The sequence below is a fragment of the Sus scrofa genome, chromosome 15 (assembly GCF_000003025.6).
Source record: "Sus scrofa isolate TJ Tabasco breed Duroc chromosome 15, Sscrofa11.1, whole genome shotgun sequence".
Classification (NCBI taxonomy): Eukaryota; Metazoa; Chordata; class Mammalia; order Artiodactyla; family Suidae; genus Sus; species Sus scrofa.
The window spans coordinates 138,466,099-138,491,850 of record NC_010457.5 but is presented as its reverse complement, the minus strand read 5'-3'; the positions used below and the strand labels follow the sequence as shown (position 1 = coordinate 138,491,850).

The 25,752-nt window shown below is 58.8% G+C and overlaps 1 protein-coding gene across 6 annotated transcripts in view; it reads left to right on the top strand.

Moving 5' to 3' along the window:
• The window catches only part of HDAC4 (histone deacetylase 4), a 279,030-nt gene that overhangs the window by 165,416 nt on the left and 87,862 nt on the right, over window positions 1–25,752 (top strand). For all 6 annotated transcript variants that reach the window (XM_021075899.1, XM_021075896.1, XM_021075897.1 and 3 more), the window contains 2 exons: window positions 8,796–9,040; window positions 21,816–21,966. In XM_021075899.1, coding sequence (XP_020931558.1) covers window positions 8,796–9,040; window positions 21,816–21,966 — 396 coding nt within the window. The remainder of the gene's footprint in view (window positions 1–8,795; window positions 9,041–21,815; window positions 21,967–25,752) is intronic.

Sequence of the window (25,752 nt, the reverse complement as noted above, 5' to 3'; positions counted from 1 at the left end):
TCAGTTTCCCCACCCCATCAGATGGGGTGACAAGCTGGTACCCCCCCACACACACCTACAGAGTCTCTGTGGACACATCACAGGAGCTAGTGAAGCCAGCAGCCCCCAGGGCCTGTGTCCCCCGGGGATGGGCTCAGGGCCCTGGGACAGAGGGGGCGGCTTGCCGGCCGGACGCCCTGGCCTGGCTCCGGCTTGGAGCAGGTGCCCTGCGCAGCCTGCGCTCTCACTGCTCCCTTCTTACGGCAGAAGCACCGGCCAATCAGGGCCTAAAGCTGGTGCTGCTCCCTTGATTTCTAGAGCCCTGCACGAAGCCGCACGCACAGAAATCACAACCCAGAGGGTAGGTTTCCTGGAGTCCGCTCAGGGCGCCTGTCTCCCCGCCCACGTCAGGTGAATACACCTTCCCGTTTGTACGTGCGTGAGGGCCTCCGTATGGCCAACGTCTATTTCTTTCCATTTTGATCTCAACTGAAAACAAAACACTATAAAACATAGCAGCCTGTTCTTGCACCATAATATTTTTTATTTTTATTTTTCAAGCTAATTTGTGTATGGTGAATTGTTAACGGAAGCTTATTTCTTTGGCATTGTCTGTATCCATCTAAAGGAGGCCTGGGGAGATGAGATACATCCGTTCCGCTAAGAGGCTGAGGTGGGGGCCCCTGGTGTTACTCACATTCCCTACCGAATATTTGAAATGTTTACACTAAAAAGCACCTCTGGCTTTTCTGCCTCATTTCCCCTTCACACACACTCTCACACACTCTCACACACACACACTCACACACACACACACTCACACACACGATGTGAAACAGAAGAGTCATGACTCAGCTGGGAGCACCGGTGGGGAAGTACTATTGCATATTGATCAGTATTTTGAATGGCTTGGCCGACTGAACACAGGTCTATCTTATCTCATTTCACTCACTCGTGAAATTCACAGACGCTCCGGTAAAGATACGTATGTGCTGTAAACGGAATCGCGCTGAAACCCAGGTTGTGGCCTCTGCTGTTTACCACCAGAGGCCCCAGTTGTCCCTAGAGAAACATCTGGTTCCCTGAGGGGACCAGGGATTGTGCGGGGAGAGGCTGGAGCGTCTTGTCACAGCGGCGTGGGGGAGGGGAGCGGCTCTGGAGGAGCCACATGCGGGGCCCCCGCTGTCCGGGGCCCCCACTGTCCAGGGGCCCCCACTGTCCGGGGCCCCCGCTCTCCAGGGGCCCCCACTGTCCAGGGGCCCCCACTGTCCGGGGCCCCCGCTCTCCAGGGCCTGGAGCCCTAGCGCGGGACTAACCACGGAGGCCTGAGTTCACCCCCATCTCAAGAACCAAAACCCTCCTCACTGCGCACGTGCAGAGGATGCCGGGGACAAACCCGTAGGTTTAGAAACTGGCAGATGAAGGCAGAGAATCAAGCGCTCGCTCGACTCTCTTCTGAACGCTGAGAAGAGCGAGGGGGTTGGTCTGGGTCCCTCCTCATTGTAGACGAGAGCGCAGGTGGAGAGGGACGTGGAGCTAGACCAGCAGGCTCGCAACCCTGAGCCCGGGACCGGGACCGCCGCTGTGACCCCACCCCCGGGCCTCCGGACACCCCCACCCCCGCTCGCAGGGGGTGCTGGTGCATCCACACCCCAGGCCACTCAGCACGGGACAGGTGAGCAGTGTCTGCAGCCCCTTGGCTGGAGGGGGTGCAGGGATGGAGAGAAGAAAGGGACCTTTAGATTCAAAAGAATTTAAAGGCTCTCAGCCACCTGCCGGGTGTGGGCCTTACTTGAGTCTTGATTTGAATGAAGCTCAAAAAGTGGGTGGGAGACACTGAAAAATGGAAACACCTTCTGGCTGTTTGATAGAACCGTGGACTCGTTGTTTATTTGGGTTATGCTGATGGTGTTTGTGTCTTTTGAAGAGTTCAAGGTATTTATGATAAATGCTGGGATGGCCGGTCGGCTGTGGGGTCTTCCAGAAGGAGGGGCCGGGGCGAACCCACGTACCATCCTCTCCGCCTTTGTGTCCTTTTGAAATCTTCCCTAAAAAGTAAGAATGTATATTCCAGAGATGGGGGGCCAGGAAAGGAGACGACGGGAACAGCAGCCTGGAATTCGGAGAGTGGAGCCCTGACTCGCCGCTGATTGGCAGTTTGGGCAGAAAAAGCCAGATTTCGAGCCGCCAGTCAGTGAAGCTGAGCCTGGGGGATGGAGTCTCAGAGTCCCAAGAGAGCAGCCCCGCTGCCCCATCCACCGTACGGGAGCCAGAGGATCCCGGGTGGGACGGAGGCAGAGGCAAAGCGGGCATGGCCACACTCCCAGCCCCCGGCCAGGTGGGGCCTCTCGTGTCCCGACTGATGCCAGCTCCGCTCACGGTCCAGCAAAGCTCAGCACCGAGGACCGTCGCCGCTCACGGCTTCCAGCTGCGGTTCACACCTCCTCCCTCTCTCTCTCTCTCTCTCTCTCTCTCTCTCTCTCTCTCTCTCTCTCTCTCTCTCTCTCTCTCTGCCACATCTGCAGGAATTAATGCAGAACTCCCTGAAAAGGTGAGCGTATTCATTTAAGGAAACCCTAGAAAGTTGAGCATTAGAGGAAAGGAAACCAGGGGAGAATGAAAAAGAAATCCAGAGAGTTGTTCCAGGTTTATTGCCCAAGAAGTAGACATTTCGGAAGGGGAGCCGGGAAAAGGGAAGCCATCCGCCAAAGGAGGAAATCCCGCAGCCGGAGGCCGCGGGCCCCGCGCTGGCGGAAAGGTCCTCTCCAAGCCGCCACCGCCTGCGGTCTCAGCGCGCTGGGCGAGGGGAGAAGGGCCTGCACCTGCAGGGGAAGCGGGACAAAGCACCCAGAATATGAGCGGCTCCGTGCCTTTGACAACAGCGCTGGGAACACGGGGCGTTGGGGCCGCCTCCATCCCGGAGGGAGTGACTTTTAAGCTGGAATTCCGTACACGGCCAGGCAGCGACACGTTGAGAGGGGAGTAAATGCATCTTCAGACACGAAGCCTCACGCCTGCTCTCCAAGGCACCCTCGGAGCCCGGAGTTCTCACGGAGAGAGAATGAACCGAGACAGCGTGGGAGGGTAAAGGGACCGGTGATAAACTCTGGGACGGAGATTCCGGGACCCTGGGAGGATGGGGGCCTCCCGGGGGCCCGGGCTCTGCAGCCGCTGACCTGTCTGGACCTCCCTGCCCTGCGGCCTCTCTCACCTGCACGGGGCCTCTGTGCGCCTCGCACCTGGAGGAGGGCCAGGTGGAGCAGTGGCCGGAAGCAGCGGGTCACATGACGGACGGCCAGCTGCTGCAGTCGGGGTGTCCCTTGCCTTCGGGTCACTCCTGACCTCGTCCCCAAGGCAGCCCTTTCTGTCCACTGTCCTGTAAGCCGAAGGCGGCCTGGACGCCAGACTCTGCCTTTTCCCGGGAACCTCAGTCACCTCCTGTTCTGATGCTCCAGGGCTCCCTGCTGTCACCGCAGCAGCAGGCTCAGGGGCATCAGACGCCGAAAGAGAAGCAGGGGTGCCGAGCAACGTCTCAACGCGGTTGGGGGCACGGACAGAGATGCTTGGCTCCTGTTGAGGTGCGCGTGGGGCGGGTGGCAGTGTCCTCACTGCATCCACCTTATGTCACTAAGGCGCCGGTGTCTCCACGCTAACGCGTGTTCTCCGGGGCGTGGGACGCATTTCGCCATGGAGGATGAAACGATTTTTTTTTTTTTTTTTTTTTTGGTCTTTTTGCCTTTTCTAGAGCTGTACCTTCAGCATATGGAGGTTCCCAGGCTAGGGGTCTTATTGGAGCTGTAGCCGCCAGCCTACGCCAGAGTCACAGCAGCTCAGGATCTGAGCCGCATCTGCGACCTACACCACAGCTCACAGCAATGCCAGATCCTTAACCCACTGAGCGAGGCCAGGGATGGAACCCACAACCTCATGGTTCCTGGCCAGATTCGTTAACCACTGTGCCACGACGGGAACTCCAGGATGAAACGATTTTGAAGTCCGCTGTGTGCTTCTAATACAGCCCCTCCTTCTCCGCCCCCCCCCCCTCGCCACTGCCTGCAGCATCCCCCTCCCTCACACCGGCAGGCAAATGTCAGGGGAAGGGGAGGTCGTGGTTGTGGAGCTGAGCTATCTATCTGTGACTTTCCTCGGGCTTTGAGTGAGTCCTTGACGGGAACAGACCTCCACTTGGCCCTGTTTTCTGAAGCATCGTCCTTGTCTTTATTTCCTGTTTATATGATGACACGAAATGGTGTTAGGAAGAGAGGGGACCCAACCCACGTCATGGAAAATTACAGGGTCCTTTTTTCCCGATCATTTATTTAAAAAAAAAGAAAACGAGACGAACAGATCTTCTCTCTTTCGGATTGAGAACTTGTCCTCCACGGCCTGGCTTTTGCCGTTTCTTACGGAAACTCTGAATGCGGTCTTTGTGCTTTTGCTAACGTCATGAGTCTGATTGTATTAAGATGTTTCTCAAGCACAACCTATAAAAGCAATTTTTCTCCTCTGCCATGAAATATTCATGAGAATAAGGCTTTTTTGTTTAGATGCCGCATTCTTAAAGTAGAGAAGGTTTCATTGTTTCTGCAGGGCACTGGGGTCAGAAGCCCCCGCAGCTTCTGTTGGGAACTCATGGCATTTCAGATAGTTTTTGATACAGAAATAGTACGAGCCATGTCTGACGCACCCGCCAGCGCCCGGAATGAATGGGGCTTGTGGCTCCCATCTGCGCAGCTGGCGTGCGGGCCGGGCCTGGGGACCCCTCTGGCCACCTCCCCTCCCACCTGGCTTCCCGAGGCTGAGCACGGGGGGTCGGGGCGGGGGCAGCCTGGCCCGGGCCCTCTCGCCCCATGCAGGTGCCGGCCCTGGTCGCGTGTCTGTCTGGAACTGCAGTGCTCTTTGCACAGGTGAGGAAGCGGCGGTCGCTGTCGCGGCATGTCTGCCGTCGGCGACCGACTGCTTTTGCATTCTCTTGGCTCTGCTTTTGACTTTCTTCAGCGGGAGAGTGATGTTCTCTGTGAAACCCAGACGGGACGTGCATGCCTTCCCGGCAGCTGGCCAGTGTGGAGGGAGCTGGTGGGCACAGAGGTGCCATGTGCCCCGGTCAGCAGTGTCCCCCTTGTGCCCCTCTGTTCACGCCGGGCAGGAGGGGCTTCCCTGCAGGGCTCCTCGCTGCCCCGCGCCCATCCATGCTGGCATCTGTGGGATGACAAGCCGCTGGGGCTCCCTGTGACGCCGGAGAACCTGAGCCAAGCTGGAGGGAAGAAAGCTGGCATGTCCCTTCCAGCCCAGTCCTGCCTGGCCGCCTGCAGCACCCTGCCCTCTGCCTCTCTGTGGCCGCCTCCCATCTCCAGCAGGGCCCTCCAGGACCTGCAGGTGCAGGCTCTGCCCTCGGAGCGGGGGACCCGGGTGCCCCTCCTCCTCAGCTCCCCAGCCCCCACTTACGCCCCGACTTCTAGATCCTGCTCGCCTGCCCCTCCCGCCTCAGAGATGCAGCCGTGTGGACCCTTCCCGGACCCTCTGTCAGCCCCTCTGCCCCCTCTGCCCCTTCCACGCAGACCTGCCACAGGCCCGACTGGGAGCAGTCCCCGTGCCGGGATGGAGCAGGAGCCGTGCCCGTGTCTGCGGTGTTTGCATGCCCGCGTAGAAACACTTGGCCCATCACATTTTTGGGCTTAATAAAAAGGTCCTTACTTGTTTTCTTCTCAGTTTTTGGAGAGGTTAACTCTTCAAGCCATTTCTTTTTTTTTTCTTTTTTTTTTTTTTTTTTTGCTATTTCTTTGGGCCACTTTACTGTTCACAGGATATTTATTTATTTTGTCTTTTTGCTATTTCTTTGGGCCGCTTCCGCGGCATATGGAGGTTCCCAGGCTAGGGGTCTAATTGGAGCTGTAGCCACTGGCCTACGCTAGAGCCACTGCAACGCGGGATCCGAGCCGCGTCTGCAACCTACACCACAGCTCACGGCAACACCGGATCATTAACCCACTGAGCAAGGGCAGGGACTGAACCCGCAACCTCATGGTTCCTAGTCGGATTCGTTAACCACTGCGCCACCACGGGAACTCCTCTTCAAGCCATTTCTGATGGTCCTCCCGCCCCATCTGAAAAAGAGAGCTGCCAAGAGGGCCTGCTGCGGGCCATGGGGGGCGCTCTCTGCATTGCGGGACAAGGTCTTGGCCGCCCTGGCCCCTCTGTAAGTGGGGCCGCGCCTGGCTGGCCCGCCATCGGGGCACCTGAGCTGGCACTGCTTGCAACGTGCAGGCGACACGAGCATGTGCGACTCCTCTGTGGTTTCTGGAGCTAAACTAGCGCTTCCTGACCAGACGAGCAGAGCGTGGGAGGTGCCGCAGACCAGCCTCACCTGTGAACGTGGGTTCAGGTGTGCTCAGCAGAAGGGCTGCAGGCCGAATCCATCAGTGACTGAGTGTGTGTGTGTGTGTGTGTGTGTGTGTGTGTGTGTAACTCTGCCACAACCTGTGAAGGAACGAGGCAGGTTCACCAGGTCACGGAGAGAAAGTTGCATGTCGCATCAGGGGATGCATAAGGGGAGCCAGAAAACCTGTCATCATTTGCAGGGACACCGTGTTCCAGGAGGCGTTCAGCACATCACTCGTGCCCCCCCACCCCCCCAACCCCCGCACCACAAAGAGGGACAGGACCTGCCTTTCCTTTAAGCCGTCCGGTCGCTTTCTCTTCCCTCCAAGTCCGTCCCCTGAGCCTCCCCCGTTCGCCACACTTCTCTTCCTTCACGAAAGTCCTGAGCAAATGGGGGAAATACTGAGCTTTCATAAAACCAGCATCATTTACCCTGTTTTGCCGTTTTTCTCTACTTCATAATAAAAATGACCAAACAAAGGGAAATTAATAAAATCCAGTGTGGTGGGGGTGGGTTAAGAGACCGTTGTGCCCTGGGCTGTTCATGAAAACGGTTTATTTGTATAGATTTGTCTCAAATAAATATCAGATAAAAACTGCTTAACACATCAAGCCTGATACCCAACTAGGAAAAAATACAGACATTTAAAAAGTTGGGGGTTCACTGATTTAGGGAAGAAACAGAAGAGAAACAATTAGCTGGTCTTTATCCTGGGTTTCTTAGGACTTCACAGAGAGAAGAATTAGATATTTTCTTAAATTGATCGCCTGTTGAGGGTTTTTCTCCATTTTCTCTGTGGGCAGGGCCAGGCATTCCTTGCTTGGAAGCTACTCCCGGCTCTGGGGGCCTGGGGTGGAAGCCAGGGTTGGTCCTGGGGTGGGAGAGGCCGTGACATTGTTCGTGCAGCCTGGGACCCGCTCTGTCTCCGCCAGTATCCTGGCTTCGCCAAGGTGTGTGTACCTTGCAGGCTGAAGGAGTCGGCTCAGGGGTGAGACCCAGGGCTTGTGCTGGAGCCAGGCCTCTCGCCACTTGGCCTCATCAGAAGGCTGGCCAGCGTGGGACCCGCCACCTGGGCGGTGACCACAGATGTGCCCGGCCCTGAGGGGTGGTTTTACCAGAACCTGTGGGCTGTGGGGCCATGGGGCACAGACTTCCCAGGACCCTGGCTTATGTCTGGGCCTGTGGGAGGCCCACTGTCACTCAGGGAGACCCTGGGACAGGGTCAAGTGTGTCATAAGGCCTGACTCGCACAGGGTCCGGGCGGAGATGCTGGGACGTCCACACGCCAGGTGACAGTGGCTCTGCAGGTGAGGAAGTGGCCTTGGAGGCCCTTGTCGATTGGGTCTGGGCTCCCACTTGAGCCCTGAGCCCTCTTAGGGTAAGGCCCCAGCCTCTGGCCCCTGGGTGAAGGTGTGAACTCAGAGCAGGTTGGGAGGGGAGCTTTCTAGAAGGAACCGGGTCCCGTGGGCCTCTGTGCTGGGCTGTCTCCTTTAAAGGGCTTTCGAGCAGAGCCCAGCATGCAGGGCGCTCAGCCATGAGTGGGAAGTGGCCTGGGAGCCCCGCTGGGAGGTGCGGGCTCAGCCAGGGTCTGCGGGCCCCGGTGTGCCGGATGAAAACCCTGGTCCGCGGAGGGCTGCTTCTTTGGCAATATCCATAATTGAAGGCTTTCCTTCTGCATCCTCCTCTCACTTTAATTGGGTATTGATTTGTAAGCATGAAGATGGATTGGGCTTCGGTTCCTAATCGCGGTCACTTGTAGCTCTGGCTCGGCAGGGCGTTCGTGCCGCGCAGCAGACCTGCTGCTTTGCCAAGCGCGGAAACACCGCCCCATGCCAGCTCGTGCCGGCCAGCGCGCCGGGAGCACCTCTCATTGGCTGCCGCCGGGAAGCACGTGTTCCAGAGGGCGCGCGCGTCACCATGGCAACGCGCTCGAGGCCGAGCGCCGCCTGGACCGCCGAGCCCCGCAGTCTGTTCCGGGTGGGCACACAGCCCTTGCGTGGCTTCGAGAAAAGGAGCAGAGAGGCCTGGCGGTTCGCCTCGCCACGGACGGGCTTCGCTGCTCTTCAGAGGCTTTTCCTTGTGTTCGTTCCTCTTTGTTGACGTTCACAGATGACGTCCGAAGAGGCCGCTGGGCCGGCAGCGAGGTCCTTTGGGCGAGCAGGGCCCCCTCTCGTGGACGGTGGGGTGGGGGAACCGTTTGTGCGCGTGCGTGGCCTGCCCTGCCCTGCCCCTGATTTGGGCCTGAGGGATGGAACCCTCAGAACCCTCCAAGTTCTGCCTTTTGAGCCTGGTGGGGCCGCTTCCTCTGTGGACAGTGGCCTCAGCGCGTGGGTACCCCTGGCGGCTGCTGGTGGCTCTTTGGGCGGGGGGCGCTGGGGGCCAGGGCCGCCCGGCCGCTGCAGTGACCGGTGCTTCTGTGCTGTGCTCTCTCCCGCAGTGGATGTGGCCTCGGCGCTGCCTCTGCAAGTGGCTCCCCCGGCGGTGCCCATGGACCTGCGCCTGGACCACCAGTTCCCGCTGCCCGTGACGGAGCCCGGCCTCCGGGAGCAGCAGCTGCAGCAGGAGCTCCTGGCCCTGAAGCAGAAGCAGCAGCTGCAGAGGCAGATCCTCATTGCCGAGTTCCAGAGGCAGCACGAGCAGCTGTCCCGGCAGCATGAAGCCCAGCTCCACGAGCACATCAAAGTAAGTCAGGGCCCGGCCAGGGCATCCCGTTCTCTGTCACCCGCGCCTCGGCTGCCAAGGGTCATCCTGGAGCCCCACCGTGCACGGAGGTGGGCGTGCAAGGACGCATCCAGCTGTGCTGCTCAGAAACACGTGCTGGATGCCCACGTGTCCAGCAGTCAGGCACCGGCCGAGCACCCTGTGGCCATGTGGCCAGTAGTGAGAAGCAACTCTTAGAAGTCCTGGTGCAGAGGCAGCCTTAGAGCAAGGACAGCGCTGGTCATCGGGTGTCATCTACAGACACATGTCTGTAAATAGAAACACCACCAGCACGTGGCCGGGGGATCACCTCTGGGTGCTGTGTTCACAAATCAACTTTCTCTTTCTCTTGGGACCTGACCCCTTCTCCAGTTTTTCCCACTGACTGTTTATTTATCTATTTATTTTATTTGTTGTCTTTTTAGGGCCTCACCCACAGCATGTGGAGGTTCCCAGGCTAGGGGTCCAATCAGAGCTGCAGCTGCCGGCCTGCACCACAGCCACCAGAGCCATAGCAACGCGGGATCCGAGCCGCACCTGCCACCTACACCACAGCTCACGGCAACGCCGGATCGTTAACCCACTGAGCAAGGGCAGGGATCAAACCCGCAACCTCATGGTTCCTAGTCGGATGCGTTAACCACTGCGCCACGACGGAACTCCCCGAACCTCATTTCTTAAATCGTATTCTAGTCCGTGGCCCATGTCCACACTCCTGTTTGTGCTGCGGCTCGGGAACCTCGTGGACCCGACACACGTCTGTGTGTCCGTTCGGACCAGCTTCCTTCCAGCTGCCTCAAAGCCACATGTGGTTAGTGGCACCTGGATTAGGCAGCAGGGATGTGGAGAATGAGCAGCCTATGTGGGAGTTTCCGTTGGGGCTCAGTGGGTTCAGAACCTGACATATTGCCCCTGAGGATGCGGGTTGGATCCCTGGCCTTGCTCGGTGGGTAAGGATGCAGTGTTGCTGCAAGCCACTGCATAGGCTGCAGACTTGGCTCGGATCTCGCCTTGCTGTGGCTGTGGTGTAGGCTGCAGCTGCAGCTCCAATTCAGCCCCTAGCCTGGGAACTTCCATATGCTGCAGGTACGGCCTAAAAAAGAAAAGGGAAAAAAAAGCTCATTGTGTCACCCGGTGCTTCTGAGACGGTCTTTCCATGGAGACCAATACAGCCAATGGCCAGACATTACCCAGTTGGCCTTGGCTTCCTCGGCCATTAGCCGGTGCCCAGGTGGTGGATGCCCCCTGGAACCGGGCAGAATAGCTGCTGCATCGCCTCTTTCTGCCTGTGGGGGCTGCACCCGAGACCCTGGGTCTTGGTGGTTTGGTTGCTGCTGCTCCTAATTTTTGCCTGGATTCTGCAGGCTTCTGAGGTCAGCGTGGGACAACCTCGCTGCCACTGCCACTCTGTGCAGTGCAGGGGGACCGGGTACAGGGGTGACATCAGGCCGGGCACCAGGCCCACTTCCTGCTGAGGCCTTGCCCTGAGGTGTCTTTGGCCTTGAGCAGCTCCCGGGTTTCCAGGACCAGGAGGACGCTCTGGGCAGCCGAGGGACCTGACGTCTGCTAGCCCAAGTTCAGGTGTCCTCCTTCGGGGCCGACAAGGGCCCCCCAGGCCGCCCATTTCATTTTGTCTTTGAAGCTGCCGCCTCATTCCTGTGGCTCCTAAAGCCGTTCGAAGCTCATCCTTGGCTCCCCATCCGGGAACCGGCGAGCGCCTGTGCAGCATGGTCTCTCACCTGCTCACCAGCCATCTTTCTGAACTTCTGCTACCAGCATCCCGGGCTGTTTTCTCATCTTGGAAGCCGGCAGGTCACCGCAGCCTGCCTTTTCCCGGTCCTTGCAGTCAGAGCCCCTTTCCCGGGCTCCTAGGTCACCAGGGGCCACGTCTCTTCACTTTGAGGTGAAGCAGTGCGTGTCCCTGGAGGCCACCCCCCTGCGTGCCTGCAGCCCGGCCCGCGCGCAGCGGCCTGATCCCACCTCTGGCCTCCGCGGTCCCAGCAAGCGCCTGGCAGCAGGAGGCCTCAGGCTGCTCGCTGAGTTGCACCTGCCTTGCCATGCTCCTTCCCTCGCACCCTCGTCCTCCTTCAAACGGCGTCTGGTTGAGCGACGGTCCCGTGAACTCGGGATGGTGGGTTCTGTGCGGACAGGATCGAGGAAGATGCCAGCTGTGCGCGTCCTCACGTCTGTGTCGGTTGCATCTGTAGCTTTTGCAGGAAGAGAAGTGAGACATCGCGACATCAACAAAGCCCGCTCCGTGAGGGTCGGCAGGGAGCACTAGTGAGCAGGACACGTGCTGCCGCCTCGGGGCCGGGCTTCCCGGGGCCTCGCCTGGGGGGCCTCGTCTCCCTGACCCCACTTCCCTCCTCGCCCGGTGCTGCAAGAGTCCAGGCTGCCCCTTTGGAGACGGAAGCGGGTCCCCTCCTGGGGCTCCCGTGGGCGCCTGCGGGCTTGGGAGCAGCCTGTGCGGGACCCGGCCACCGGGCACTCTGCAGGCCCGATGCCCCAAGCACTGGGCCTGGTCCTCGGCGGCACAGGCGCGGCTCCAGGTCACAGTGTCTGTGTTTTTAGCTCCATTTGAAGCAGAGAGCATTGGGTTAAAGCCACTTGAGCTGGGCAGTCGTGTGATGACATCGGGGCTCCCTGCACGAGCTATGGTGCTGTGAGCAACACCGCGGTGTTTGTCCGACGGGTGTCTCGAGCACAGTGTCCAATGAGTGTCCTTAAATCGGCTGTGAGCTCGAATGGGGTTTAAAAGGAAAAAGGGACTCGTTCTTAAACGTGGCGATCGTTAGCCTTGGGTGCCGGGGCCTTCGTGCGGCTCCCGTCCTCACGTTGCACGTGGCCTCTGAGCAGAGCCTGTGCCGCCGGCCGAGCCTCATCCCCGCTCCGTCCTCTTCTCGGGGGGCGGGGGAGGGGGTGCCGCCGAGGTCCGGGGCCCGGAGAGGCGTGCGCTTGGCCGGAGTTTCTGTCCAGGAAGCTGGTCGGGGCGTCCAGATGGCCCAGGTGGTCCCCGGCCAGGGTGGCGCTGTCACCTCCGCCTGGCGCTTTGGGGTTCGTGGTGTCATTGTCAGTGTTTACAACACTTGATCAAAGGGATTTGTTTCTTTCTCTTTTTTTTTCTTTTTAGGGCCACACCCGTGGCATGTGGAGGTTCTCAGGCTAGGGGTCGAATCGGAGCTAGAGCCGCTGGCCGACACCACAGCCACAGCAACGCCGGGTCCTTAACCCACTGAGCGAGGCCAGGGATCGAACCTGCGTCCTCCTGGATACGCGTCAGATTTCTCTCCGCTGAGCCACGGTAGGAACTCCAGAATTCATGTTTCTAATGTTTGCAATGGAAACGTGGCGCAGTGCCCTCCTGCTCTCCCGCCCATACGCAGTGCCCATACGCAGTGCCCTCCTGCTCTCCCGCCTGGCCCCCAGGCCGTGGTCTGCACCAGCTTAGTTCCCCGGTTCCAGCTGGCCAGCTTCATCCTGCAGCAGAGATGCCACGTGGTGATCTCCCGCTTTACCCCCGGCCTGGCAGGAGCCTCTGCTCCGGGACTCGGGGTCCGCCTGGTCGAGCTCAGCTCCCACACGTTTCTCTCCGTCCGGGGGGGCGTCGGGATCATTTCCCATAAAGTCCCCACACCTGTTCTGGAAACTGACTCGCTGATAACCTGCTGCTGTTAACTCTCCAATCCAGGCACCTGGCGTTGCTGCCTGTGACCTGAGGCGTGTGTCTTCACGTGAGACCTGTACATTTACATCTGATTGTTCCTGGGTGTGTCATCTTTTCCGATTATGAGTCGAATGTTTCTTCTTCTGATTGTCTGCTCTGTTCCTGTGGGTGTAGAGTAGAGCCCTTGATTCCCTTGTTAGTTTTGTTTATTTATTTTCACAGCCGCACCCATGGCATTTGGAAGTCCCTGGGCCAAGGATTGAATCGAGCCTCAGCTGCAACCTACACCAGATCCTTTAACCACGGCCCTGGGCCAGAGATTGAACCCTTACCTCTGAATCGACCTGAGCCACTGCAGTCAGATTCCTTTTTTTCTTTTTCTTTTCTTTTTCTTTTTATGGCCGCACCTGCGGTATATGGACGTTCTTAGGCTAGGGGTCGACTTGGAGCTGCAGCTGCCGGCCTCCACCACAGCCACAGCCACTCTGGATCCGAGCTGCATCTGCACTGAGGGTGGTTGTCCCAGACGAGCTCGCCCGCCTCCTTTGCCAGCGGGGCAGGAGGGGGCACGTGGTGGAGACCCCGGCTGCCTTCCTTCCCGGCGTCAGTCTCAGGACCCACCTTCTCAACCCACGGCCCAGAGACGGACCCCTGTTCTCTCTGTTTCTTTCTCTGGTTGAAAAACACTTAGTTTTTCTCTTATTTTTTTTTCTTGTGGTGAAGTTCACGTAGCATAAAACTCGTGGTTTGGGCGTTTTGAGGTGTACAATTCAGTGACATTCCGTACGTTGATAAAGTGGTGCAACCGTCACCGCTAATCTGGTTCCAGAAGGTTTTCACGACCTTGTGAAGAAACCCTGCACCCCGCCAGCCCTCCCACCCCAGCCCCTGCAGCGCCAACCCACCTTCGGCCTCCGAATCTGCCCGTCCCGATGCTCCCGTGACGGCACCCACTCGGAGTGTCGTGAGCCAGGCGTCCACGAGGTTCTTCCACGTGGCAGCACGTGGCGCCACGTTGGCCTTTTTTGTAGCTGAGCATTCAGTGTGTGCCTCTCCCCATTTGTTTGTCTTTTCATCCGCTGATGGACATTCGGGCTGTCGCCACGTTTGGGGCCTGTGACACGTGCTCCGGTGACCGTTGGTGCACAGATTTGGTTTGAGCACCTGCTTCCGATTCGTTTGGGTCTGTGCGTGGGCGTCGAATTGCTGGACTATCTGGTACCTACTGTATGTTGAGCTCTTCGAGGCTCTGCTACACCCCGGACTCGGGGTCTTTATCGCAGTGAAGACGCATGGCGTCCAGTGGTCCAGCTTCTCGTCTTTAAGCACGCAGTTCAGGCGCGTTGAGGACCTTCCTCTGATGCACAGTCATCGCCAGCATCCGCCTGTGGACCTTTTCACCCCGCAAAGTGAAGCTCTGACCCATGAAACGCTCCCTCCCCACCCCTCCCCGAGCCCCGGGCAGCTGTCCTTCAGTCTCCGTGAATCCCGCTGCTCTAGGGACCTCCTGCGAGTAGCATCCCACAGTGTTTGCCTAGAACAGCTAGTCTTCTGTGGGCTTTAGGACAAGTTTCAAGCCTGGTTGCCAAGGTCATGGGCCCGCAGCAGAGTCCCTAGACAGGCCATGTTATCTGGCAGCCTGGCCACGGCCCATGGCTGTGTTCCTGGACCCTCTGTGTGCACCCGTGACCCTGTCCATTGTGGCCATAGGGTGCAAATGCAAGAGAGAGTCGTCCGGAACCAGGGGCCCCACTGCCGCTGCCCCACCCACTGGCACTGGGGCCCCCCGAACCCAGACTGCCTCCGGGGTACCTAGGTGACTTCACGTATGTGCGTGAAGTACTCAGATGAGTAAAAACAAGTCACACGGATGCAAATCAAGATCCCCGCGTCTCTGTGAGAGTCTTACGTGCGGCGTGTTGGATGATGCCATTAAGGGCAAAACATTAAACAGCTCCATCGACTTCTCGGCTGTCACAGGGCTCAGGAGCCGGGGCAGCGACCAGGCCTGTCCATGGGCTTTTCCAAGAGGGTGGACCTCTGAGGGTGGCTCCTGATGGGTAAACTGGTGGTTGAAGGAGAACAGAGGTGACTGACCTCTCATTGACCTCTGATTTAACCGCCCGTCACTCTGCTGCGTTTGGAATAAGGAAGGCAGAGGGGAGCTGGGGGACCTGACAGTTCTGTCTGGCAGGTGCCGTCCTGGGTTCCTGTTTGGGAACCAGGCTGCCGTCACCACCCCCTGCACAGATTGGCACACTTGCCCAGTTAGTTACTCAGAATAAATCCCTTCATATGGAAAGTACTGTGTGTGTGACACACACTTAAAGCGTCTTGCCAGCCTGCCCTCCGGAGAAGCGCCTGCGCCCTCCAGGGCAGGTGAATTCAGCCTGGACTGTCTTCCCCACGCCTGGCAGGGTGTCCCCAGACTAATGGGCGAAAAAGAAAAACTGTTTCCATGCTTCTAATTTGCATGTCCTCTTTTACTAGTAAGGCTGACCTGTGTGTGCGTGTGCGTGTGCGCAGTCTGGGGGTGTGTGTGTGCGCGTGTGCACAGTCCGCGTGTGCTTTGTGCGGTCTCCATGGACAGCAGTGTTGCTAGAGCTGTTTACCTGAGCGGCTGACTCTCCTTCTCGCAAGAAAAGGGATCAACTGGAAGGGGACCTAGTTTTACGGCGCCGGGAGCCAGGCTGTGGTGTTGCTGCTCCATTGCCCGCTCCAGGTGGCTGAAGAGAGGTTGCCTGGTCACCTGAGGCCATTTGAGTGGCCCTGGAGGACACACTTGGTTGGCATAAGCCTGGGGCCTGGCAGAGTGCTGCGTCTTCCGTGCCCACACACTTATGCCAGGGAGCTGCTTGTAAACCCGGCACGTTGGGCTCCTGGGAGGTCGTCTGTGGGCAGGTGCGTGGCCTTATTTGACCTGCTGCCCCAAGGGGCGCTGAAGGCCACTCCGGCTGCTGAGCTGGGCCCGGCCTTCCTTCGCTGCCAGGCCTCGGTGGCACACGGGAGTGTCATGCTCACCTGTAACGGTGCCCTCCGTGCCGTAGGCAGCCTGTGGTTGGCAGAAGAAAAGGAATCTTTTGTCTTTTTCCCGAGGGGGCAGCTGTAGGAATTTGTTCTGCGAAGAAAACCTTCTCTCATGTTGACTTGCCACGTGGCTCTCTCGCCCTCCTCACCGGCTCTTGCTGAAAAGCACACGCCTTTGGCCAGTCCAGGACCCTCAGGCCCACTGAGACCTACTGTGTGCGGGCGGCAGGCCTGCAGAGAGCAGATGGGGTCAGACACAGCCTGAGTCTTCAGTCAGCCCGGAGCTGCCACGGGGCGAGGGTCCAGGGGGTGGTGAGCTGGTGGGGGAGGGGACGGGCCGGATGCCCTGCGGAGGGCGGGACCCTCCTCTGGTCTCAGGGGATGCAGCTTCCAGGGCACCCGGCCGGGAAGGGGAGTGAGTGTCCCACAGTGGGGGTGGGGGGCGGGGGGGCTTTCCCTCGACCTCCTCCAGCCCTCCCTTCTTCCCTCCTCTTGTGTCCACCCCCCTTCTGGCCCCCACCTTGCTCACAGCAGTGTCCCTCCAGGAGCGCCCGCTGTGGCCCAGCCCGCACCCCAGTGCCAGGCGTCTGTGGTGCCAGCCGCCCCCTCCTCCAGTCGTGCTGATGGCTGACCCTTTGGTCCCTGTGGCCTCTGAGTGTCTGATTTGGGTGGGACCGTGAGTGTCAGGTCCAGGGGCCCGTCTGATTACTGCCGATGCTCCACATCTGCCCGGGGGCCGTGGCCCGGGGCACCTTCTTTCTGCGTGAGCAGGGTCACCGGGCAGATGTGTAGGAAGCGTGTCGTACCTTTCGTGGTTCATAAAACCCCAACTTAAGGATATACCCGTGCAGGCAGGTGACCTGAGAACGTTGCGAGACTGCTCCTGGTTGTTGGCGAGTTTGGTTTGATTTTGAAGCCGGGACCGAATGGGCGACTAGATGGAAGATGATTGTCAGACGTCAGCTCAGTGTCCCCCGGAGGCAGGGCCATGCGCGGCTTTCTCTGTTCTTATTTTCAGATTTGCTGCGGTGAGTCTGCGGTACACGGAAGGTCAGGAAATAGCCCTGACCTTTAAAAAGAAGCCCACGATGAGTTCACAGGGCCCAGGGTCCGCCCGGGGTCCTTGTATGTGTGGCCGTCAGACAGGACATTAAGCCCCCGGGCCCTTGGGGCCCCCAGCCCCGCATGCGGAAGGGCAGGCACCTGCTGCGCCTGCGGGCTCCAGACAGCTCGGCCTTCTCCGTGGCCACGGCCTCGGCACTAAGTATTTCGTCGACTCCGGGGTGGAGGACTGGCTTCTGAGCAGATGTGGACGCAGCCCTGTGGCAGGATTAACACGCTTCTGTGAACGTGACCGCTCCCACCTGGGACTGCCAGTCATCCACGGCTGCGGCTGCACAGAGGCACTTGCTCCCCGGAGGCCGGGGGCCTCTCCTCTGCAGGGCAGTGGGGGGCTTCCCAGCCCCAGTTTCTGTCCTGCAGTGTAGCAGTGTCTCATTTTATTTTATTTGATCTTATTTTATTTTTTGGCCACACCCATCACATGCACAAGGTCCTGGCCAGGGATCTAACCTGCCTGCAGCAGTGGCCTGAGCCATCACAGTGACAGTGCCACGTCCTTACCGCTGGCCACCAGGGAGCTCCTCAGTTGGCTGTTTCAAGTCAAAAATGAGGTGGTGTTTCCACTCGAATATTTGTAATTCAGACGCTCGAGTCAAGGAAGCTGAATTATAGGGACTTATTTTTGATTCTCATTTTTTATTGGGTTTAGTGCTGGCCGGAAAGACAATTCGGGCTTAAACTGATTAAATTTACATAATCTGTTATCATTGCTTTTTTTTCTCCTTCTTAGAAAAATTAGGTAGACATACATCTTATTTTAAAGTGTTCATACTCCGTTTTTCTCTTCTTTTTTTCTTTTCCTTTTTAGGGCTGCCCCTGTGACATATGGAGGTTCCCAGGTCAGGGGTCGAATCGGAGCTGTAGCCGCCGGCCTACACCACAGCTCCCGGCAACGCCGGATCCTTAACCCCCTGGTTGGGGCCAGGGATCGAATCTGCATCCTCGTGGGTACTCGTCGGATCCTTAACCCCCTGGGCCACAGTGGGAACGACCCATCCTTGGCTTTCAGTTGTGCAAAACGCAGCGCTTCTCCCTTCCCCGTGGAATAGTCTCGACCCTCTCGCGTGCGAGCAGGGTGCCCGCTGCGGGTCACTGTAGGGATTTTACCTGATACAGGACCCGGGCGTGTCTCTGGGTCCTGTTTTCTGCAGCCCGAGCCCTGCGCTTGAGACGCGTGCCCGTCACTCGCCGTTGGGGCAGCTGGGAGCCGGCCTTCCCAGCCGACGGGGGCCAGGCACCTGTTTCTGAGGCTGCGCGTGACCGTGGGCAGCCCTCTCACTGCAGCTCACCCTCATCCCACCTTCATCTCCCAGAAGCCGTGAGGGCAGCACGTGGCTTTGCCAGAGGGTCAGGGGACAGAGCCGGAACGGAACGTGGCCCTGTGAACGGGGCTTGTTCTCAGCGCCGTTTGCTGGCCTGCAGCGGGCAGGTGGTCGTCGCCGTGCGTCAGTAGAAAGGTCCGGTGCCTCTAAGGCGGTGATGAACAGGATCGTGCCGTCGGGCCGCGGGACGTCTTTGGGATCAGAGTTGTTGTTTTTAATTTCATGAAAACTCCGCGGCAGCACTGCTTTGCTGGGAGCTCTGTGGTCCTGTGAGTTTCAGCCGCCAGGGTGGGGTGGTCGTGTCAAGTCGCTCTGGAAAGATCACTGAAAGGTCTCACTTTGCTTCCGGGTTCTGGCTGAAAAGCAGATACTGATACGGCAGCAAGCACATTCTGCCTGCGCCTCTTTTACGCAGTAAGCGAGTACCGAGTAGGTGAAAGGGAGCCCGGGGCTGTCCAGCAATTCGGGGGCCAAGTTCCTCGTTATAGGATGTGTCGTTCAGGACACGGCCTGGTCCTTGGCCTTGGCCTCCTGACCTTGACGGCACCAGGCAGCCCCTTCTGAGGTGTCTGTTCCGTAAGGCGGGCAATGCCGGTCAATCCTAGAGCGCCTGGCAGCAGCCTGGTGACACCACTGAGCGCCTACACCTGCAGACACGGCCCGGAGGCCCTTGGGCAGCATCCTCGGAATCTATCCGATCAACAGAGACTTTCCTCTGCCGACGTACCTTCCTGGGTGCGCCCTGCTCGGGGAGGGTGAGTGAAACTGCCCCAAACGCAGCTCTGAGCGCCGCCCCGGGAGTGAAACCAAGAACCAGAGACACGTTCTTTTTCCCCGACTCTGTTTGCTCGTCAGTCCTAGTGGTGTAGTTTGGTTTTCCTTTTATTTTTTATTTTTTAGTCTTTTTAGGGCCGCACCCATGTGTATGGAAGTTCCCAGGCTAGGGGTTGAATTGGAGCTCTAGCCGCCAGCCTACACCACAGCCACAGCAACGCGGGATCTGAGCCATGTCTCTGGTCTACGCCACAGCTCACGGCCACGCCGGACCCTGAGTGAGGCCAGGGCTCAAACCCGCGTCCTCATGGATGCTCGTTGGCTTCGTTACTGCTGAGCCATGATGGGAACTCCTGGTTTTCCTTTCAAAAGAGAAGAAAACTTCACTGTTTTGAAATTATTAGCGCAGCTCTGAAGCCGGCCTTACAGACAGACACGGCGATGCCAGTTTGACGGGGCTGAAGCCCAGCGCATGGTCAAACCAACTGCTGGCGACAGTCACTCACCCGGGGTTGGCATCCAGCCACAAAGCCCTCGGGAACTTCCTTCCTGTCCCCCAGTTCCTGTTAGCCGTTGTTTAGAAGGTCATTTTTTTTTTTTCATAGAAATCTCTTACAAGTGACGCTCAGTGTCCCTGACCCCACGGGCGGCTCTGAGCGGGGCTCCCGTTCCTGGCAGATCCGCCCCTGCACAGGCTGCTGCACCACGTGGGCCCGTGCGAGGTGTGTGCGGCCGCGTGGGGGCTGGACACTGGCGTCTCTGCAGCCCCCGTCCTGGGCGCTGTGGGGCCCGCAGCCTGGCCCATCCCCACTCTCTGGGGCTCAGGCCATACTCACTTGCCTCTGTGTCCCCACAAGCCACTTGTCACTGGTGAAGACCCCAGAGTCTGTGTGCAGCCAGCACTGGGGAGGCCAGCCCGTCCCCTCCTGCTCCTGCCTCCCGTGCCCTCTCCTCTGGGCAGGCAGGTCCTGCGGTCCCCGTGTGGAGGGAGGAGGGTGGCGGGGCGCAGGGGAGCGGGCAGCCTGGCCCCTGAGAGGCTCCGGGGCCCCCATGGAGGAAACCGCCCCCAGGAGAGGAGTGGGGATGGGGACAGAGAGATGGGGGGGATGGGGGACAGACGGGGGGACAGCCAGAGAGGCAGAGGGAGGGAGACACACAAAGAAGCGGAGGGACAGAGTTGGGGGGAGGCGTCAGCGGGTGCAGGTGGCTCCGGCCAGGCAGCCCCAGGGCTTTTGCTGGTCATAAAAACCGCTTCCCGTACGGCGCTGACCTGAGCCTCCCCCGCCCCGGTCAGCAGCGGCCAGCTTGCCCTTTCTGACCTTTTCCAGGAGAAGTGACGGCGGGACGGGTGGCTCGTGAGGTCGAACGCTGGTTTCCCTTTCATTTGCGGCCGCTTCTTCCACGAATCTCTTGGTCCTTCTTGCTCACCTTCTTCGTGGGCCACTTACCCCGTCGTCGCTTGGAGCTGCCAGCGCCACGCCGTACATGCCGTGAAGCCTTCTCCATCTTCTGATTTTCGCTTCGTTCCTTGTATCTGTTATGAAGATAACTTTTTACGCTGTCAGCTACGTCACATTGTTTAAAATATGTGATATGAGGGGTTCCCGTCGTGGCTCAGCAGAAACCAATCTGACTGCATCCGTGAGGACGCAGGTTGACCCCTGGCCCCGATCAGTGGGTTAAGCAGCCCCGGTTGCTGTGGCGGTGGCGCAGGCTGGCAGCTGCCGCTCCAACTCATCCCCTGGCCTGGGAACCTACCTCTGCTGTGGGTGCAGCCATAAGAGACAAAAATTAAAAATGAGAGGATGATGTAGTTTACACGACAAAGCGCACAGACCTTGAGTGTCTGCTCAGCGTTCTCGAGAGGCGTGAGCATCTGTGCAAACGCTGCCTCCGCCCTGGAGCTCCTTCCTGCCTGGCCTCCTGCCTCACCCGAGGGGCAGCCGCCTTCTGATTTTATCGCCGTGTCTTAGGATTTCCTGTTCCAGAACTTCATGTAAATACCATCTCTGTGTGTTGCCTCTTTTCTGCGCCCCGAGCCCCAGCCCTGTCAGCCCTCGGCTGGCTGATTTTGCTAGTTTTACAACCATCCGTGTTTTTTCCTGTGTCTGTAGTTTCTCTCTCTCTCTCTCTCTTTTTTTTTTTTGGCTACACCTTCGACCTGCCGAAGTTCCCGGGCCAGAGATCAAATCCTCGCCACTGGTGTAACCAGAGCCACAGCAGTGAGTGACAACAGCAGGTCCCTAACCCACTGAGCCGTGAGGGAACTCCGGCAGTCCACTCTTTATTCTTGCTGGGGGGGATTCTCGTGTCCCAACGGGCACTTCTGCCCCTGGGTTCATGGCTGACGGGCGTTTGGGGCATGCAGGGGGCTGGGTGGTCACGGCACGAGCTTCCTCAGCCTCGTGCGGGGCTTGGTGCAGATGTGTTGCCATGTCTCCTGGTTCAGTCCCGGTCCTGGAGTTGCTGGGTCCTGGGCAGGCGTGCGGCCCACTTTGTCCGAAAGTGCCGGGCAGTTTCCCAGGGTGTTCACAGCGGCTCCTCCTCTTCTGCGTCCTTCTCAGAAAGGCACTCCCAGCTACGAGGTAGCAGGCTCCCACACCTGTATTTTCTTCTAGCGGTTCGGGCGTTTGTGTTTTCATTCCTGGCGTTTAGCAGGAAACGGTTGGGAGACCCTCGAGCAGCCTGTGCAGACGGGGCGAGGCTGTCTCCTGGGAGCTTGGAGGGGCTGAGGCCCTGGGCGCCACGCCGGCGCCCAGACATGCCGGCCCTTCTGGGATTTGTGTCCATCCCGTTGTCCCCGTTTGGGAGTCAGACTCTGACCATCTGTCTCCCTCCCTGCTCGCAGCAACAGCAAGAGCTGCTGGCCATGAAGCACCAGCAGGAGCTGTTGGAGCATCAGCGGAAGCTGGAGAGGCACCGCCAGGAGCAGGAGCTGGAGAAGCAGCACCGGGAGCAGAAGCTGCAGCAGCTCAAGAACAAGGAGAAAGGCAAAGAGAGTAAGTGTGCGGGGCACACGGGCGGCCCTCCCGTGGCTCTGACCCTGGGCACCCCTGGCTGGGGGCTTCGCCGCCCCTCTCCCCCGAGCCTGGCTGGTGGCATCACCCCAGGCCGTTTCTGGGCACCCCAGCTTCAGAGCTGGTTCCCGGCTGCGCCTTCGTTTGGGGCTGCAGGGGGCACTCGGCCCCACTGGTTCGCATTAAGGGCTCGAGACTTGAGACGCGGCGAGAAGCACAGAGTACCTCGTGTTTGCGCCACGAGCCTCGCATGTGCGCGGCCTCAACTCGTCCAGGGTTCTTTTGCTTTGAGAGCGTCGTGAGCACCTTAAAGCCAGGTGCCCGAGCTGGGAGGAGACTCAGTAGCCGACATCTCGGGTCCGACACTTGCCCTTTGACCCCGGTTCTCGCTTCCGCCGTGACTGCCTTTGTGTGACGCCCCGCGTGTCTGTCGTTCTCTCCAGACGCCCGACGCGATCTCGGGCAGGAGAGCCCTCTGGGTGCTCTTCCCCCTGGAGGCTTTGAAGTGCCCGCGTCGGGCCGTTCCCGTCTGGCTGAGCAGAAACGAATCCGACTCGCATCCTTGAGGATGCGGGTCTGATCCCTGGCCTCACTCGCGGCTTAAGGATCTGGCATCACCATGAGCTGTGGTGTAGGTCGAAGACGCGGCTCGGATCCCGCGTTGCTGTGGCTGTGGTGTAGGCCGGCAGCTCCGGCTCCGATTCGACCCCTAGCCTGGGAACCTCCATGTGCCACAAGTACAGCTCTAAAAAATTCAAAAAAAAAAAGAAAGAAAGAAAGAAAGAAAAAGGAATTCCCGCATCTGTGCGTGGAGGCCGCAGCCCCGGGCTGAGGGCCCAGCTGGACAGGGAAGCCGCGGCCCTTCGAGGTGAGTGGGTTCAGCGCACCTGTGTCCCAAGGCGCTGTGTCCCCGGGGCTGTGGCTGGGCAGCCCGCCCTCGTGTACTGGGGCCTCTTCGTCTTGACAGTTGGTTGTTGGCAGTGACACCCCCAGGACCTGATCAGCAAGGCGAGCTCACACTCCCGTCCCCAGGCTCCGGGAGTTTCTGCCCAAGACCTCCGGGCTCAGGTGAACACCTGACTCCCCGTCAACACGGAGAGCCAGTCAGGTGTGCGTTTCTCTCTGTGTCAGGATTTGGTGTCGTGACGCTTTTGATGCTTGTGAGAAAAAACAGGAGTCATTACCCACCTTGCCCACATACATTATCCCCAGAGCCCCAGAACCCTTTATCCCCACCTGCTGAAAATGGGTAGCCAGCTCGACAAGTCATTTTAACAAGCTTTAGTTAGATTTTCATCTGTAGACTCACGAGATAGAGCATAGATGTATTAAAGATTCTTATAAATTCTGCTAATTGAAATTGTTTAAAAATCTATTTTTTCCCTTCTTTTTCCGACCACACCTGCAGCATATGGAGGTTCTCAGGCTAAGGGTCTAATTGGAGCTGTAGCCACCGGCCTGTGCCACAGCCACAGCAGCGCCAGATCTGAGCCCTGTCTGCGACCTGTACCACAGCCCACGGCAACGCCAGATCCTTAACCCACTCAGTGAGGTCAGGGATCGAACCTGCAACATCACAGACAGGCGCTATGTCGGGTTCTTTTCCTGGAGCCACAGTGGGAACGTCTAAAACTCTGTTACTGCTGTGCAGCTCTTCAGTGTACGGTACACGTGCCTGTGCAGCCAGCGCCCAGGATAAGAGCTGCCTCCAGCACCCCCCTCCCCCCCAGTACCACCCCCGCTCCAGCCCCAGCACCTAACACCAGAGAGCCAGTCGGCCTGCTTTTGAAATGGGCTTAAAGGGACCCCCTGGTTCACAGGCTGTTGCGTCTTGCTGCTTCCACTCAGCGCCGTGCGTGAGGTCAGTTCTTGTACTGCAGGCCTTGTTCCCCTTCCTGCCACGCGTGGCCCCTGGCATTCAGCGCCGGGTGGCTCCCCACTGATGCCCGTAGATACCTGGGCTCCTACAGATGGTGTTGCTTCTGCATCCCAGGCCGTGTCTCCTGGGACAGGTGGGCAGCTGGAGTGGTGGCTGGCCCTGAGGGCCTGCCCGTGCCCAGCATCCCTCCGTGAGGCCAGGCAGTGCCCACAGTTGTCAGGCCACGTGTCACTCCCACCAGTACCGCCCGGGAGTGAGTGTTGCCCTGCGTCCCCGCCGTCGCTTTTATCAGAGCGCAGGGCCGTGGCCTTGGCCTCAGCTGCACCCTGTGGTCTCAGCGGTGGCCCGTCCCCCTGTGCCCGCTGCCCAGTGCCTGCTCCCTCTCCCCAGATCCTTGCTCAGCTCCCTTGCCGCTTCTCTGGGGGCAGCCCCCTTCCCCCTGGCCGGAGTTGCTCTCCGGTTGGATTCGTGTCCTCCGGGGTCCCCTCCCCTCTGCGCTGCACCCTGGCCCTCTCCTCATGGTGTCCCTGAAACCGTGGCACCTGATGCAGCTTTTCTAAATTAGAATTAGAATGTCATCTAATCTGAACGGATGTGCCTGTATTATTTTGTAAATTTTTATAGGTAATTTCTTCCCAAAAGGATATTGTTTTTTCTAAAAATGTGTAGCTAATGTCTTCTCTTCATGTTCAGTTTATCTGTTTAACTGTTTGTATGTTCTACGTCATTTTACTACGTAAAATTAATAGCTTTTAGAATCAGTCTTAGCAGCATTTCGCTCTGGAAAGAATAAATGTGCTTTAAATGATTTTCACTTTGAGCGTCTGACAGTTTGAAGTAGAAAGCACATCCGGAGAGTTTTCAGTCCACGTGCGAGCTGACTTTTGTTGTCCTGGTTGAAGTCCCTGCTGAGTGCGAATGGCGCAGCTCGTTCCATCGCAGCAGTTAGATGGAATGATGATTAATTAGATGGTCACCGATGGTCCAGTCGGGATTCTAGGCGTGAGGACAGAGTTGTCCGGAGAAGCTGAATCACAGGTTGGGGTGTCCGTGGGCCCCTTGCTCCGTGAACACAGGCGGGGGCCCCACAGTCGGCTGATGTGTCAGATGGTGTCCAGCCCTCACTTCCCGGCCCCCCAGCTCTGATGGCACCCTCTGCCCACCGCCAGGCTGGTTCATGCTGGTCCACACCACCACTTGTTTTGTGCTGAGAGGGCGGCCAGGGCACCCACCACACCGAGGCTGCAGCACGTGGCGTCAGGAAACCGCTGTTGTCACGACACACGGGTCTGGAGCGGAGGGCGGGCGTCAGTGTCCTCATTTCCAAAACTCCCAGGATGACTCTGGTGCAGGGGAGGCTGGATCGGGGTCCAGGTGAGCCGCGACCCCAGTTTAGGCGTCTGAGCATCCTCGCAGCTCCCTGGTCTCCCTCCTGGGTCCACCTTCCATAGGAGCCGCCCGTGGACACAGCGCCCGGTCCTCCCAGGCACCCCGGGACGGCTGTGCTGCGGGCAGCGGGCAGGCGGGACAGAGAGCTGCGATGCACCTGCCGAGGGTCGCACCTGGCCTCCGCCACGGCCCCGTCCCTTCCCACCCGATCCTCGCCGGAGCCTCGGTGTAGATCTCGCGTGGTTTCCTTTGGGGGGAGGGCGTCCTTGTTTCCAAGGACAGGTTTGGGTTGCGAGGGCAGATGGGTTGACCTGCGCCCAGCTCACCACCAGACCCTGGTGTACCAGGCTCCTCAAAGGCAGCTGGTCTAAATGAGTTCCTCCCAGTTTACTAGAAACTTCCAATGAAAAGAGCATCTTCAGCCTCACAGGACATGAAAAGCTTGGGCTTCGGAAAACATTTTGATCTGTTGACGTTTCCGCACTGCCTGCTGACCTAGA